Here is a 14793-nt window from a genome sequence, read left to right as displayed (position 1 = left end):
TAATTTTTATAATTTTCCTTTTTTTTATAATTTTTAAAATATTTTTATGAAAAAATATTAGATTAAATTATAAGCTATACATGTCACCTTTTAATTAGTTCGTCAATGTTTTTAGTGGTAAACATGGTTAATGATGAAAATAGTTAACAGAGGGCTTTATTAAATTTTTTATTAATGATAGAGAATTAAATTTATTAAATTTAATTTTTTTCATATTTTCTTATACATAAGCCTTGAAAAAAATATGGAGAAGATTTTATAATCAATTTAAAATAAAAATAGTAATAAACATTGTGGAGGCAGCCACCAAAGAAGGCCTTAAATTGTTGCAGTTAGCAGTTAAAGAAATATTAAACCGTCGGGTGTTGCAAACATCCTTCAAATTGAGAGTAGAATAATTAGCCCCGTTTCAGCTTCTTCACTTTCTCTTTTATAATAATTAAAAAAGGGACCTTCATGGTCTGCCCCCTGCCCTTCTTCACTGCTTTGCTTTTGGCCTTTTAAGTTTACAAGCAAATTGTTACACTCCTCACGTTTTGTGATGGGCATGTGAAACGTCACTGACAAAACCCCAAATCAGTGTCGGCGCTGCTTCACTCACCCTCGTGAATCCTCCCTTCCTACTAATGCTAACATTTGGCATTATAAAATAAAGCAAAAAACCAACCTCAAAGGGAAGAACCACCACCACAGTTCCACTTCCAAGCCATGGGACCCTCATCTCTTCTTTTCCTATATCTTATTTTTTTCCATGGGTTTTCCCCTTTGGTTGAATCCAGCTACCTTGACTACGCCGACGCACTGTCGAAATCCATTCTGTTTTCGAAGGCCAACGCTCGGGTTTTTTGCCACAAGATCAACGTATAGGATGGAGGGGTAACTCGGGATTGAGCGATGGGTGGATGTACAACACGGACTTAACCGGCGGATACTACGACGCTGGTGACAATGTCAAGTTCGGGTTCCCAATGGCGTTCACCACCACAATGTTGGCCTGGAGTGTGATTGAGTTCGGAGATTTAATGCCTCCAAATGAGCTGAGGAATGCGCTTGTGGCGATTCGTTGGGCCACTGATTATTTACTCAAAACTGTGTCTCAGACTAACCGGATTTTCGTTCAGGTATTAATCACCTAAATTTTATTGTTCTGCCAGTGCCTGCCTCTCTTCACTTTGCCTATGTCCTTTCTGTTTGGGCGAGGGCAATTTGGAAACTTCAGTTCACTGCCATTTACGTAGGTAATGGCTCCAATCATGGTTGTCGTTTTCAAACGAAATTTCCCTCTGCAAATCTCACTTTTTCTTTCTTGGGATGCTCATTTGTTTGGAGATCATGGGAGCCAGTATTACTCTTTAGAAAACAAAAGCTCAAGTTTGGGAAAGATAGATTAGATTAAACATCGAATTCCATGTTTGTTTTAACTGTTGAAAAGACAAAAAAAACTAATGCTTATTTTTTGTAGTAAAATACATAAAAGGTAGATTAGATCACGTGCGTCTCTATAATTACACATAAAGAAATTAGATGTTGTTGTTTAATATTTGATGCTGGGGTGTACTGTTAATGCTAAGTTGGAATCTAAGACCATTGTCTCCTTTTTTAAGCTTTTTTTTCTTTTTTAAAGACATTGAATTGGATAGGTCAAGTTTATCGGTCCCCATAGTCCTTGATGTTCCATATAGATAGGATGTGTAGCGTCTCTCACGCGCTCATTTCTCACGCAATCTGTGCTACCACTTAAGGTTGGGGATCCAAATATAGACCATAGCTGTTGGGAAAGACCGGAGGATATGGACACGGCCCGGTCTGTTTACGCTGTGGATGCACCGAACCCAGCTTCCGATGTGGCAGGTGAAACGGCGGCCGCTCTCGCAGCTTCATCCATGGCGTTCAGATCAGTAGACCCAGGATATGCGGATACGTTGTTAGGGAATGCTGTTCAGGTTTTCCAATTTGCCGATAATTTTAGAGGTGCTTATAGTGACAATGCTCACATTAGGGACGGTGCCTGCCCATTTTACTGTGATTTTAGCGGATACCAAGTAAGTAGAAATAATTTAAAAGAAACATTAGTAAAAATAGATTCGAATTGGCTTAATTTGATTATGTGATTTACATAGGATGAATTGCTATGGGGAGCAGCATGGTTAAGAAGGGCTTCACAAGACAATTCCTACCTTAGTTACTTGGAAAACAATGGGAAAACCCTTGGTGCTGATGACAATATTAATGAATTTGGGTGGGACAATAAGCATGCTGGATTAAACATTCTTGTCTCCAAGGTTAACCCTCAGTTTCTTTCTTTCTTTCAAGTTTCAAGCATTGAATCAGTAGTTTGTATGTTGACTTAGGGTGTTCCCCTGTTTTCAGGAAGTGCTAGATGGAAACATGTACACTCTTGAATCATACAAAGCCTCAGCTGATAGCTTCATGTGCACATTAATCCCCGATTCATCTTCATCCCATATCGAGTATACCCCTGGCGGCCTCATCTACAAGCCCGGAGGCAGCAATTTACAACATGCTACCACCATTTCATTCATCCTCCTCGTTTTCGCTAAATACCTCGATCGGACTTCACAAACCGTCAACTGCGGGAACGAATTCGTGTCTCCGGTTTTGCTTCGGACGCAAGCAAAGAAACAAGTTGATTACATCTTAGGTGAGAACCCGATGGGATTATCGTACATGGTCGGTTATAGCAACTATTTCCCGCAACGGATTCATCATCGTGGCTCTTCACTACCCTCGGTTAAAGATCATCCTGAGTTCATTGCTTGCAAGGACGGTTCCATTTATTTTAATTCGACCAACCCTAACCCGAATGTTTTGGTCGGTGCAATAGTGGGAGGGCCTGGAGAAGATGATGTTTATGGCGATGATAGAGCTGATTTTAGGAAATCAGAGCCCACTACTTACATCAATGCACCATTTGTTGGTGCTTTAGCTTACTTTGCAGCGCATCCCAATCCTAGTTAGCACCAAATCCAACTACATTCTGTACATATTTCATGATCTTTTTAGAAGCTGGAAAAAGGTCTCTCATCTTGAGTGAAGCAAAAGAGGGAAGAGGCTAAGCCAGATCACCATCTTTTCTTATTATTACTACTATTTTTATAATTTTAAATATTGAATCACAAGAACTCCTTGTGATTTTTCTAGAAAGAATCTTTTCCTTTTATTCATAAATTAGACATGAAGCTAAATTTGTGAATATTGGGTTTCTTTTTGTGAATTGAAAATGAGATGTAAGACCATTGGACCACCTAATTGATTGGCATAACAACACTTTGTAGGATACTTGGGAACATCAAAAGCTGATTACTGAAAGAGTTCCTCCTACTAACTAATCCCCCAAACATTCTTACGTGGGATGGATGTTCATATTTCCTTTTTAAAAACAAAATTAACCCATGTATCAATATTTTTGCGTTCCATACTTTAAAAACATTTTTATATTCGAATTGGATCAGATCTGAAATAGTTTGTAATGATCCGGCTGGCTCCATCTAAGATTAACCTACCGCATGGACTTCAAGGGTAGATATATAACATATTGTAATGAACCAACCATCTTTTTGTCCCTATCCTACAGCAGTTAGGGACATTGATTTTATGTGTCACCTACCATGATTTATGTACAATCGAAGACTGATTATCATCCCCATCGGCCCATATTCATGTTTCCCTTTCTTTTTTTATTCCAATACTCTTACCTGCCATCTTAAAAGGTCTCACAGCCTTGCCGGCAGAAAACTAGCACACCGTGTAGATCCGTAATACATAGCATTGCAGTTTCCTCATTATTATGTAGCTCTCAGTCTTTTAGGTTGTTAATCCTAATCTAAGGGCCTATCTCCATCGGGTAGACATGTGATAGTATGGTCGAAATACCTGTGACAATGTTACCTAATTTCTGTCTTTACAGGTTTTCTCAATAATAATGGTAGGGGGCCTTGTTTTCTTCTTGGTTAATCATTGTCTTTTATTTACCAAATGATTTTGTTTTAGCCAGACAGGTTTCAATTAATTTAAATGTCGGTTCAAGTCCATTTTTTTGGGTTGCAATTTAGAAACAACAAATATTGTCCTAAGTGTAAAACTGGAACCGATGAGACAACCAAATTAGAACTTTGAATTCCATTAATGAAACATTCTTCATTCTATACATGTCTGAATTTTAGTTGTTAATGAATGATTGCTTGTATTAAAGAGGAACATGTGATGATCTTATTATATAATACAGATGATTAATGACTAATCACATGCTTGCCTATTTAGAATCACGAGGGAGAGGGACTCACTTGTTGCTCAGATAAGTTTAGATCACATGTTAAGTAGTTATTTATTTATGTAATTACAGCTGTTTTCATTTTCATACATGAAATTGGTGAATGGTGAGGAAGCTTGTTGAAACCAGCAGGCAAACTAAATTTTTATATGCTTGATGGTGGAACCATAAGAATTTATACAAAATTACTAAATAATTTTGGATGTGTATTTTTTTTTAAACAAAGTAAAATTAAGCAAACTAGGTTTTGATTTGATTTGATGGTAAGGTTGAAGAGTAGAGAATTTCGAATTTGATGGTTGAATCTCATCCTATGTAGATGTGTGAGTTTTCTTATTTATTCTGGTTTGAGTTGAGTTTTTTTTTAAGGGGTAGGAGATATTATTTTAGGGAGCAAAAATTAATAATAAACTTTTGAGTTAATGTACAATTTTATCATTACATTATTTATAATTTTATAAATTTTGAAGAGATTAAAAGAATAAATTTACCATTTTGAAAGGAGAGAAGGAAGGGTTTAGAACTGGAATTAAAAGTTAAAAATTCAATACAAAGGGTTAGTAATGATTATATAAGTAAAAAAATAAAAATAAAAATTAAAGGATATTAAAGTAATATCAATGGTATTGAAGCAATTAAAAGGATATGGGTTTAATCAATGTATTATCGAAAGTATGATTACTAGTAGGAATTGTATAAAAGAGTTGGTTAGAATTAGGGGTGAATATTCGATCGAGTCGAGTCGAATTGAATCAAAAAATTTTAAGTTAGTCGAGTTGACAAATCCTATTTTAGTAATTGAACTTAATTTGAATTTTTTTCTAATCGAATCGAATCGAGTCAAGTCGAGTTAACGAATCCTATTATTTATACTCAATGTTGCGTTTACATGGACCGATTATTTAACTAGTAGACGAAGTACAAGATTATTTAACTACATAAACAATATAATGATTTTGTCTTTTAACTTAATAGGTAAAAATTTATCAAAACGATGTAGTTTTGCAACTTAGTGATTTTGACTTTTAACTTTTGAAAAAAGTAAACATTTATCAAAACAACGTAGTTTTGCCTTTTCTTATTCGGATTGTCGGATAGCTCGAATTGTGTAATTCATATTCAAGTTAAACCAAAAAACTTAATTTTTTGTTCGAATTGATCTGAATAACTTGATTAACTCAAGTAACTCGAACTATTTAATTCAAAAATTGAAATTTTTTATCGAATTTTTGAATCGAATTGGATTTTGCTCACCCATGGTTAGAATACATTGTTAGGTAGTTTTTAGGAGTTAGTAAGATTTGATTCGATTAAAAAATAGATTTTTTTTTAAATTTTGAATTATTCAATTTTTTCGAGTCAATTTGAATAAGGAATTTGGATTTTGAGTTCGATACAAGTTAAATTTTAAAATTTCGAATAACTTGAATAATTAGAATAATTCAAATAACAAATTGGTGCAGATACCCTTTTGATTTCTGTTCATTTTGAAACTATGCAAACTAGTCTCTCTCTCAACAATAATTTCAAAATAATTTTTAAAATTGAAAATATTTATAAAAATTTCAAAATTTATAATTTTTTTAAAAAAATCTAAAAAATATATAAAGAAAGTTAAAATTTTTAAAATTTTCTAAAACAGTAATTTTGATATCTAAAAAAGTTAATTAATGATTCAAGTTTATTATACTAAAGTATCTTTTTTTTTCTTTGAAAATTTTTCAAAATATATATGGTTTCAAATTATGTGTTTTAACATGGAATTAATTATATTGTAATAAGGTTTTAATTTGACATGTTTAATTTTTTAATTTAACTCAAATAATTTCACTCAATTTGACTCAACTAGAATTTCATTTCATTGGAATCGATTCGAAAAACTTTCAATCCAGTTAGGATGATAAAATAAAACACATTAACTTAATTAAATCAAAATCTTTTTTACTCGATTTGATTTGATTAAACACCCACCACTATTAATTCTCAAAATATGGGCTTCATGACGTTTATAAATTTGGAAACAGCAAAGTTAAGGCTAACCCACTAAACTCTAATTCAAGTCTCAAGTTTCATTAGGTGGGGCTTAGGGCTCAAGCCATTCATTTACTATGATATTTTTTCCACTTCAACAGTATTAGATTAAATTAATTTTTTTAAAGGATTATTTTTTGCTATAGTTTATAATCAGTGTTAGAATTTTGATAGGTGTTTTAGTTCAATTGACATTAATATTATTGTCAGTGCAGGAGGACGTGAGTTTGTGTGCGCTAAAACGCATTATCTTCCTATTTAAAGATTAGAGAAGGACTATAAATAATTCTAGACATTGTATAAAATTATATATATGATAAGAACCTGTATTAAAATTAATGTTAAAAAAAATAAAAAATAAATGAGACACTTATTAATGTCTATGAAAAGTTTACTTTCCAATTGATAATACTCCTTTGTTAAATTAGAATATGGAGGATAATTTTCCCATTTAACTGATTACTAGTTTGGCAATACTTTTAAAATTTACTTTTGAAAAGTTTAGTTTAAAATTTGAGTGTTTAACATTGCTGTCAAAAAGTACTTTTGAGAAATAAAATATCCATTTTAGACATGTTATTATCAAGTAATAAATATGTATTTAAATAATATTTAAATTAGTTAATATTATTATATTTTAGTAAGAATATAAAAAAATAATTATAACCTGTTGTTAATATTTTTATATATGATGTCGAAACCATTTTTATTTTGAAAAACGGGGATCGAATTTAAAACGAGGTATGGAGTCGCCACCAATCCTTTTTGTTCAGGTGTGATCGGGTCACCCTGTGATCGATCATTTTAATAAAGCATTTTTGTTTATTAAAACAACTTTTTTTGGTCTGCGAAAAACTAGAAAACGGATTCGGGAGTCGGTTACACGCGAGAAAGGATCAACACCCTCGCAACGCCCAAAATTGGTATCGTACTGATCAATTAACGTCCTAATGTTGAAAATTTGAAAAAGATTTTAAAATGCGATTCCTTTAAAAACGTTTAGGTTGAAAGTCGAGATTCTCTCGTTCAGAAGGAATAAAATATCATATCCAGCACGATTTGATACAACATTTCAAACCCTCAGTATAAGATCATCTCATAATTTTCGAAACTCATGCATTTGAAATTTAAAAAGGATATTTGGTTATTTGGCCAAACGATAAATCGCAACCTAGCACGATTGGGCACGATTTATCGATTTTACAAATACAGAATATTGCCTCATTTTAATTTAAGAAAACATAAATGAAATTTCAAAAGGATATTCTGTACTTTTGTCGAATGAAAAATCGAAACCCAGCACGATTGGGCTTGATCTCTCAAACTCCCGAACACAAAATATTGCCTCGTTTTAATTTAAGAAAACGTGGACGAAATTTCACAAAGGTATTCCATATTTCAGTTGAATGTAAAAAATCGAAACCCAGCACGATTGGGCACGATCTCTCAAACTTCCAAACACGAAATATTTCTGTAACAGCCTAATTTTCAGTGGTGTCGGAACAGTGATTTGAGATCTCTAAATCCGACGAATGAGTCAAAAATTTAATAAATTAATACCTACGAGGCAAGTGTGAATATAGAATTATTTTTGAATTAGTGAAGTGAGTGATTTAAAAGAATTAATTAGGTAAATTGGGTCGAGAATGAGGTATCGAGAACTCGACTTCATAAACCGAGCCATAAATATTTTTAGAAATATTTATGGCGTGTCAGTGAGGTAGTATTAATATTTTGTCAGAAAATTTTGACGTTTGGGTGGTTAATTAAATAAAAAGGACTAAATTGAAAAATGTGTAAAAGTTACAAAAAAGATTAAATAGCTCAATTGTCAAATGAGGAAGGACCTAAAGTAAAAATAATCCCAAAGGAGATATTTTGGGCGACAATAGCTGAGAAAAATCAGGAAAAGGGGTGAAATAAGGGCAAAATTGGAAAATTCCCAAAATTATCTAAATAAAAATGGGACCAAATGGAATATCTAGAATTCTCTTCATTTTTCTTTATTTCATCAGCTGATAAACAGCCATGGAAGAGGGTTCAAGCTGGTTTTAATTCTCTAGCTACATGTAAGTTTAATTCTTGCTTTCTCCTAGAAATTTCTATATTTTTGGACTTTTACAATTAGGTCCAACTTACTATTTTATTAGTTTTTGATTTCATGGTTAATTTTTAAAGTTGATATGGATGAGTGCTGGAATAATATGATGAATAAACATATAATTGAAGCTTTAATTTAGATATATGATAATTTTATCAAGTAAAATTGATGAAAATTGATTTTAGGACCTAATTGTGAAAATGTTTGGAATTAAAGTCTAGTGCTGAAATTATGATTTCCAAAGGTTGTAAAGTAGTTTAAAGTAATATAATAAAGTGTTAATTGAGAAAAATCAGCTCAATTGAGAGGCTAATTGAGTAGGGATGAAATTGTTATTTATTAAAAGCTTAGGGGAAAAATGATAATAAACAGCTTGCACTAAAATAATTTTGGACAGCAGCAGTAGACTAACTTTGAAAAATCACCATAAATTGTATAAATCGAATTAGGAGTTGAAAAAAATATGAAATTAAAGCTTATTGAGTCTAGTTTATCATAGAAGAAACAATGTAAGCAATGGATTTGTAAATCATGAGATATAATAAATTTTGTGAGACAAGGTCAGAATGAATTCGGGTTCCCCTGTTATGAATTTGAAAATTCATAAAAAATTAATTAAAAATAATTAAGGGCTTAAATTTATATTTATAGAATCCTGAATGAGTCTATTTTCAATAGAAACAAACATGAACATCATTAGAATCTTGTACGAGGAGATAATTAATTTTTAGTGAAGAAGGGTCAGAACTGTCAGACAGCAGAACAGGGGTGAATTTAAAGAATAAACTGTACTTATTGGTTAAACCAAAAATTATGAAAATTTTATAGTAAGAATATATGTGAGTCTAGTTTCAGGGAAAATTATCAGATCTTAATTTGGAGTTCTGTAGCTCCAGATATAAATAATTTAGTGACTATGACACGGGTGGATAGCTTGAATATTCACATAAATAATTAGTGAAAATTATGGATAAGCTTCCTTACAAGTGTGTTATTTATACCAAGGATGTGGATGGAGAGGAGGAGGAATATATATATATATGAATGACGTGTGTATAAATTGATTACATGCCCGATTATAATCGATAAATGTTGAATTAGAAATGATATAATGTTTTATTTGGAATATTTATTATGAAATTATAATTATCGTTATAATACAAAAATCAAACTTGTGAGTTTGTATAACTAAATTTTAGTGACCATTTGTTAATTTTATGAATTTCATAATGTGTTATTTCATATGTATTGATGATAAAATCGTGAATAATGTAAAAGTATGAAAATTGAATAAATGACCAAATTGAGCACTTCAGTTCAGTGATAAGATGAATTGACGGAAAAGATAATGGTTGATCCATGGCAAAGTGTGAAACGTAGGTATGGTATCATCCATACCGAGTTGTGAAATGTAGGTGTTAGGATCGTCCCGAATAAGCAACGAACAAGTAAAAATAGTAGAAGAAATTGAGAAGATGAACACACAAATTTAACGTGGAAAAACCCCTCAAAAGAGGATAAAAAACCACGGGCAAAGATAAATTTACTATAATGGCAAAAGAATGAAGAGTACAAAAGATGGAGATAAAAACTAAACCCCGAAAACCCGAAAAACAAAGAACCCTCAAACGTAAACACAAAATTCTCTGAATGTGTTATGAGTTCTAATCTAATGGGTGTCTCTTTTTACTAAGATTGTAAAGGAGCCTATTTATAGGCTAAATTAGTAAGTCAAATAAACTATACTAATAAATGCTAAATATATTATACTAATAAATACTAAATCTTCTAGAAAGAAAATATATTTTTGTTTAACTTGACTTGCAAGCAATCTCTTAGAATTTGGGTCACATAATTCTAACAATCTCCACCTTGACACAAATTCTTTCAATGCCATCTTTGCCAAAACCCGCCATGGGCCTATCTTGAACTATGCAGGGAATTAACTGAGTCGAATCTATGCTTAGAAGCTGGAAGACTTCTAGCCTTCGACTTGTGCACTGCCAAATCAAAACTAACCCGGGTCTGATTTTCACGAATACAGTGCCCTAACTTTTCAAAACCTGCATCCAAAAGAGAACCTCTCTTCAACGAAACGGTCATACCTTTTTCCCTCCTATGACCAAGTTGCCTCCGCTTCAAATGAGTTGACTTTGACTCCGTAACGGACGAGGGACGTCCGATTTCACCGGTCACTGTAGAACCTTCCAGAATATAAAGACTGCCGGTTCTTTTACCTTTTAACAAAACGAGAGCTCCACGAGATACTTTAATGTCGCTCGACTCGATGTTGATTCTGCATCCTTTCAAGTCTAAAATACTCAAGGAGATGAGATTCTTTCGTAAATCAGGTACATACCTGACATCTGAGAGTGTCCTAATCGTCCCATCGTGTATCCTAATTTTAACAGTACCAATACCGATTATTTTACTAGATGAATCGTTTCCCATGTGCACAACTCCACCTTCAACTGAACTGTATATGGAGAACCATTCTCTATTGGGACACATGTGGAAAGAACATCCTGAATCTAGGATCCACTCAGACGTAAGCTTGGAGTTATCGCTCGTTGACACTGACAAGAAATCATCACCGCCTTCATCGACCAAATTAGCACCAGCTACATCTTCCTCGTTACTCTCAGCAGCTCTTTTATTTCGCAGTTTATAACAATCTGCTTTGACGTGACCTAACTTTTTGCAATAGCGACACCTTTTGTCTCGTTTCTTTGATGCTACCAAAACGGAAGCTTGTCTATCTGCTTTGCTATTCAAATCAAACTCATTTTCGAGTTTGTCTCTACTCAACAAATGACCCTTCACATCTTCGAACGAGAGTTTGTCTCTGTCATAAATCAGGGTCTCCCTAAAAGACTTGTATGAAGAGGGTAAAGAGCACAATAATAGCATAGCTTGATCTTCATCGTCAATATGAACCTCAACGTTCTTTAAATCATTTAAAAGAGTAATGAATTGACTGATGTGATCTTTAAGAAGCTCACCTTCGTTCATGCGAAACATAAATAGACGTTGTTTCAACACTAAACGGTTAGCCAGAGACTTAGTCGCATAAAGAGTTTCTAACCTTTTCCACAAGGCGAATGAGGTCTTCTCCATCAATACCTCCTGCAATACTGTATTCGCGAGGCACAACTGGATTGCAGACAAGGCCTTTTCATCAAGCTCTTCCCATTCTGTTTGATTTAGATTCTCAGGCTTTTTCCCTGTAACAACCTTTTTCAAGCCATTTTGAACTAGAATTGCCATCATCCGAACTTGCCACAGATTGAAATTTGTCTCACCATCGAACTTCTCAATTTCAAACCTTGTTGCTGCCATCTCTGACCGGGCTGATCTATGAAAGTTAAACTAGCTCTGATACCACTTGTTAGGATCGTCCCGAATAAGCAACGAACAAGTAAAAATAGTAGAAGAAATTGAGAAGATGAACACACAAATTTAACGTGGAAAAACCCCTCAAAAGAGGATAAAAAACCACGGGCAAAGATAAATTTACTATAATGGCAAAAGAATGAAGAGTACAAAAGATGGAGATAAAAACTAAACCCCGAAAACCCGAAAAACAAAGAACCCTCAAACGTAAACACAAAATTCTCTGAATGTGTTATGAGTTCTAATCTAATGGGTGTCTCTTTTTACTAAGATTGTAAAGGAGCCTATTTATAGGCTAAATTAGTAAGTCAAATAAACTATATTAATAAATGCTAAATATATTATACTAATAAATACTAAATCTTCTAGAAAGAAAATATATTTTTGTTTAACTTGACTTGCAAGCAATCTCTTAGAATTTGGGTCACATAATTCTAACAGTAGGTATGGTATTAACCATACCGAGTTGTGAAACGTAGGTATGGTATCATCCATACTGAGTTGTGAAAGTAGATATGGTATTAACCATACTGAGTTGTGAAACGTAGGTATGGTATCATCCATACTGAGTTGTGAAACGTAGGTATGATATTATCCATACTAAGTTAAGAACGTAGGTATGGCATTTCCCATACCGAGTTGTGAAATGTAGGTATGGTATTTCAATAAGGAAAACCATACTGAGTTGTGAATCGTGACATTGACCAAAGACGTATAAATATGGAATATGTTTGAAAAATGTGTTCATTTATAATTATGGAATTATATACCTCATGTGTGCTATTTGCATAAAAATGATATTTCAAATATTTTGGTGAGTAAAGCTTAAATATGAAACAGTATGAAACCGAGACAAGTTGTTATGAAAATATATTTAAATTATCTGTAAGTGTTTCGTACTCCTCGATAATGCCTCGTACTCTATTTCGACGACGGATACGGGTAGGGGGTGTTACAATTTCCTTATGTTGAGAGGGGCTTTTTTTAAAATGCGAGCGGTTATAAAATGAATGAAAATAAAAATAAAATATAGAAAATACTAATTGATGAGAGTGCTTAAAAATCTGGTAAAATAGGGTTTTTAAAAGAAACAGATGGTATATAAGTAAATTCTTAAGAAAATACAAATATGAAACAACATGAGATTTATAATGTATGCAGATAAAGCTAATATAAATTTTGTGTATGTAATAATACATAAAGGTAACCTAATTAAATATCATACATAATTTTAAGATCACATTATATGAAAGGTTTTTTAAAACAATAAGAATAACGAAAAATAATAGTAATATTAAAGAAACACTTTAGCATATAAAAAAAATGATAGTAAAATAATAGTAAAAATAATAACAGAAATAGTAATAAAAATAATAACAAAAATAGTAATGATAATAATAATATCTAATAGTAACGATAATAGCAAGAATAATATTAATAATGATAATATATTAGCAATCTAATGTTGAAAAGCATGTAAAACGTGAAATAGTAAACAAAAACAAAATAATAATAATGGAAGTAATGCGATAAATAAAATATTTAATAAGCACAACAAAAAAATGAAAATAATTGAAGTTATAAAACGCTTGGGATTTAATCATAACCAAAACGAAACATGGGGCACAAGTCATAAAATGTCAAGAAATAACAAGTCATGAACTGGGACCAAAGTAGGCGCGCGTGCAAAGGGGAAGGACCGATAGGGAAAGTATTCCAAGCCCACAAAACGCAGCGTTCAGGCGTGGATTAAAATGAGTTTATGCGCAACATCCAAGGATAATTTAAAAAACAAATAGAATTTAAATAGGGCCAAATTAAAAACTAGTGCATATGGGAAGGACTGAGCGCAAAAATTACCCATTTAAGGTAAAAATGCGCGGACCCGGCCTATTAATCGAGTCACCGCGCGGGCTTCTTTCTCCCCCCCCCCCAAAATATGGCTATTTCAAAATTTAAGAAAAAAACCTTTATTTTATATATATATATTTTAAAACATTTAAGAAGATCTTAAAAAACCCTAAAAGTTTCTTATTATTTTCTCCATTCCTCAATCTCCTTATTTCCCAGCCGATAGGCTAGTGTCCAGGCCTTCAACCCCCCCACCCGCTTGTAACCGGTGAAGCAAGGTCCTCCAACGGTGCGAGCACAATGCACGGTAAGCCTCTTCTCCTCTTCGATCTTTCGTATGTGCTATGGATCTAAATGAAAAAAAAAGAAAAAAAGGAAAAATAGAACAAAATTGCAGTAAATAATCACCTTAAAAATATTCTTGGTCGCTTTTCTACTGATTTTCGTGTGTATCTTATATTATATTTCTCTTGTATTATATTTCTCTTGTATTCTTTTTGTAAAAAAAAAATCGATCCCTTTTACAAATGTTTTCGAAGGCTTTTATAGCCTTTTTTACAACTGTTTCTTGCCTGTTTACAGGTGCGTGATCAAGCACGACTCCGACGTGGCGTGGTGGAGCGGCGCACGTTGCGGGGTGATGGCGTCCGGCACGCGGGGGAGGCGTGTGGCTGCTGGAACGGCGCAAGAAAGGGTTGGGGTTTGTTTTGGGTTTATATTTTTTTTGTATTTTAGGCTTAAAAATTAGACTGTTTTGATCTCTTTTTTGTTTATTGTTTATGGGTTTTGGGCCGGGCAATTTTGGTTCATTACATATGAAATATAAATTTTAAATATTGTTAAGCAATAAATAATTAATTATTTATAAAATTTAATTAGAATATGTAAATTATATTTTAAATATTTAAATATAACCATTAAATGTTTGTAATTAGTATTTTATAAAATATTTTTTTTATTTTTAATTAATGATTTTAATATATTTTTAATTTTGTATCAAGAAAAAAAAGAAAATGCTATGTATTGGAGGGTGAAAATTCAAAAATTTCAATCAAAATAAGCTTATTTAGTACAACTTTTTTTATCAAAAATATTTTTGAAATCAGAAATATTTTTTTTAGCACTA

At 32.6% G+C, this 14793-nt stretch overlaps 1 protein-coding gene and 1 long non-coding RNA gene across 2 annotated transcripts; both read left to right on the top strand.

The window, feature by feature from the left end:
* The first annotated feature begins 708 nt into the window (after positions 1 to 708).
* On the top strand, positions 709 to 2979 carry LOC107927988 (endoglucanase 24-like). Its single transcript, NM_001327280.1, is given in 5 exon segments — positions 709 to 821; positions 824 to 1121; positions 1743 to 2042; positions 2121 to 2282; positions 2371 to 2979. Coding segments are annotated over 5 exon segments (1482 nt in total).
* A 10326-nt stretch (positions 2980 to 13305) lies between these two features.
* LOC107939159 (uncharacterized) lies at positions 13306 to 14537 on the top strand. Its single transcript, XR_001695072.2, has 2 exons — positions 13306 to 13974; positions 14250 to 14537. It is a non-coding gene; the product is annotated as an uncharacterized lncRNA (long non-coding RNA).
* The last annotated feature ends 256 nt before the right edge of the window (positions 14538 to 14793 follow it).

Source organism: Gossypium hirsutum, chromosome A12, assembly GCF_007990345.1.
Source record: "Gossypium hirsutum isolate 1008001.06 chromosome A12, Gossypium_hirsutum_v2.1, whole genome shotgun sequence".
NCBI lineage: Eukaryota > Viridiplantae > Streptophyta > Magnoliopsida > Malvales > Malvaceae > Gossypium > Gossypium hirsutum.
The sequence above is the reverse complement of the archived record's forward strand: the minus strand, read 5'-3'. Positions and strand labels throughout refer to the sequence as shown.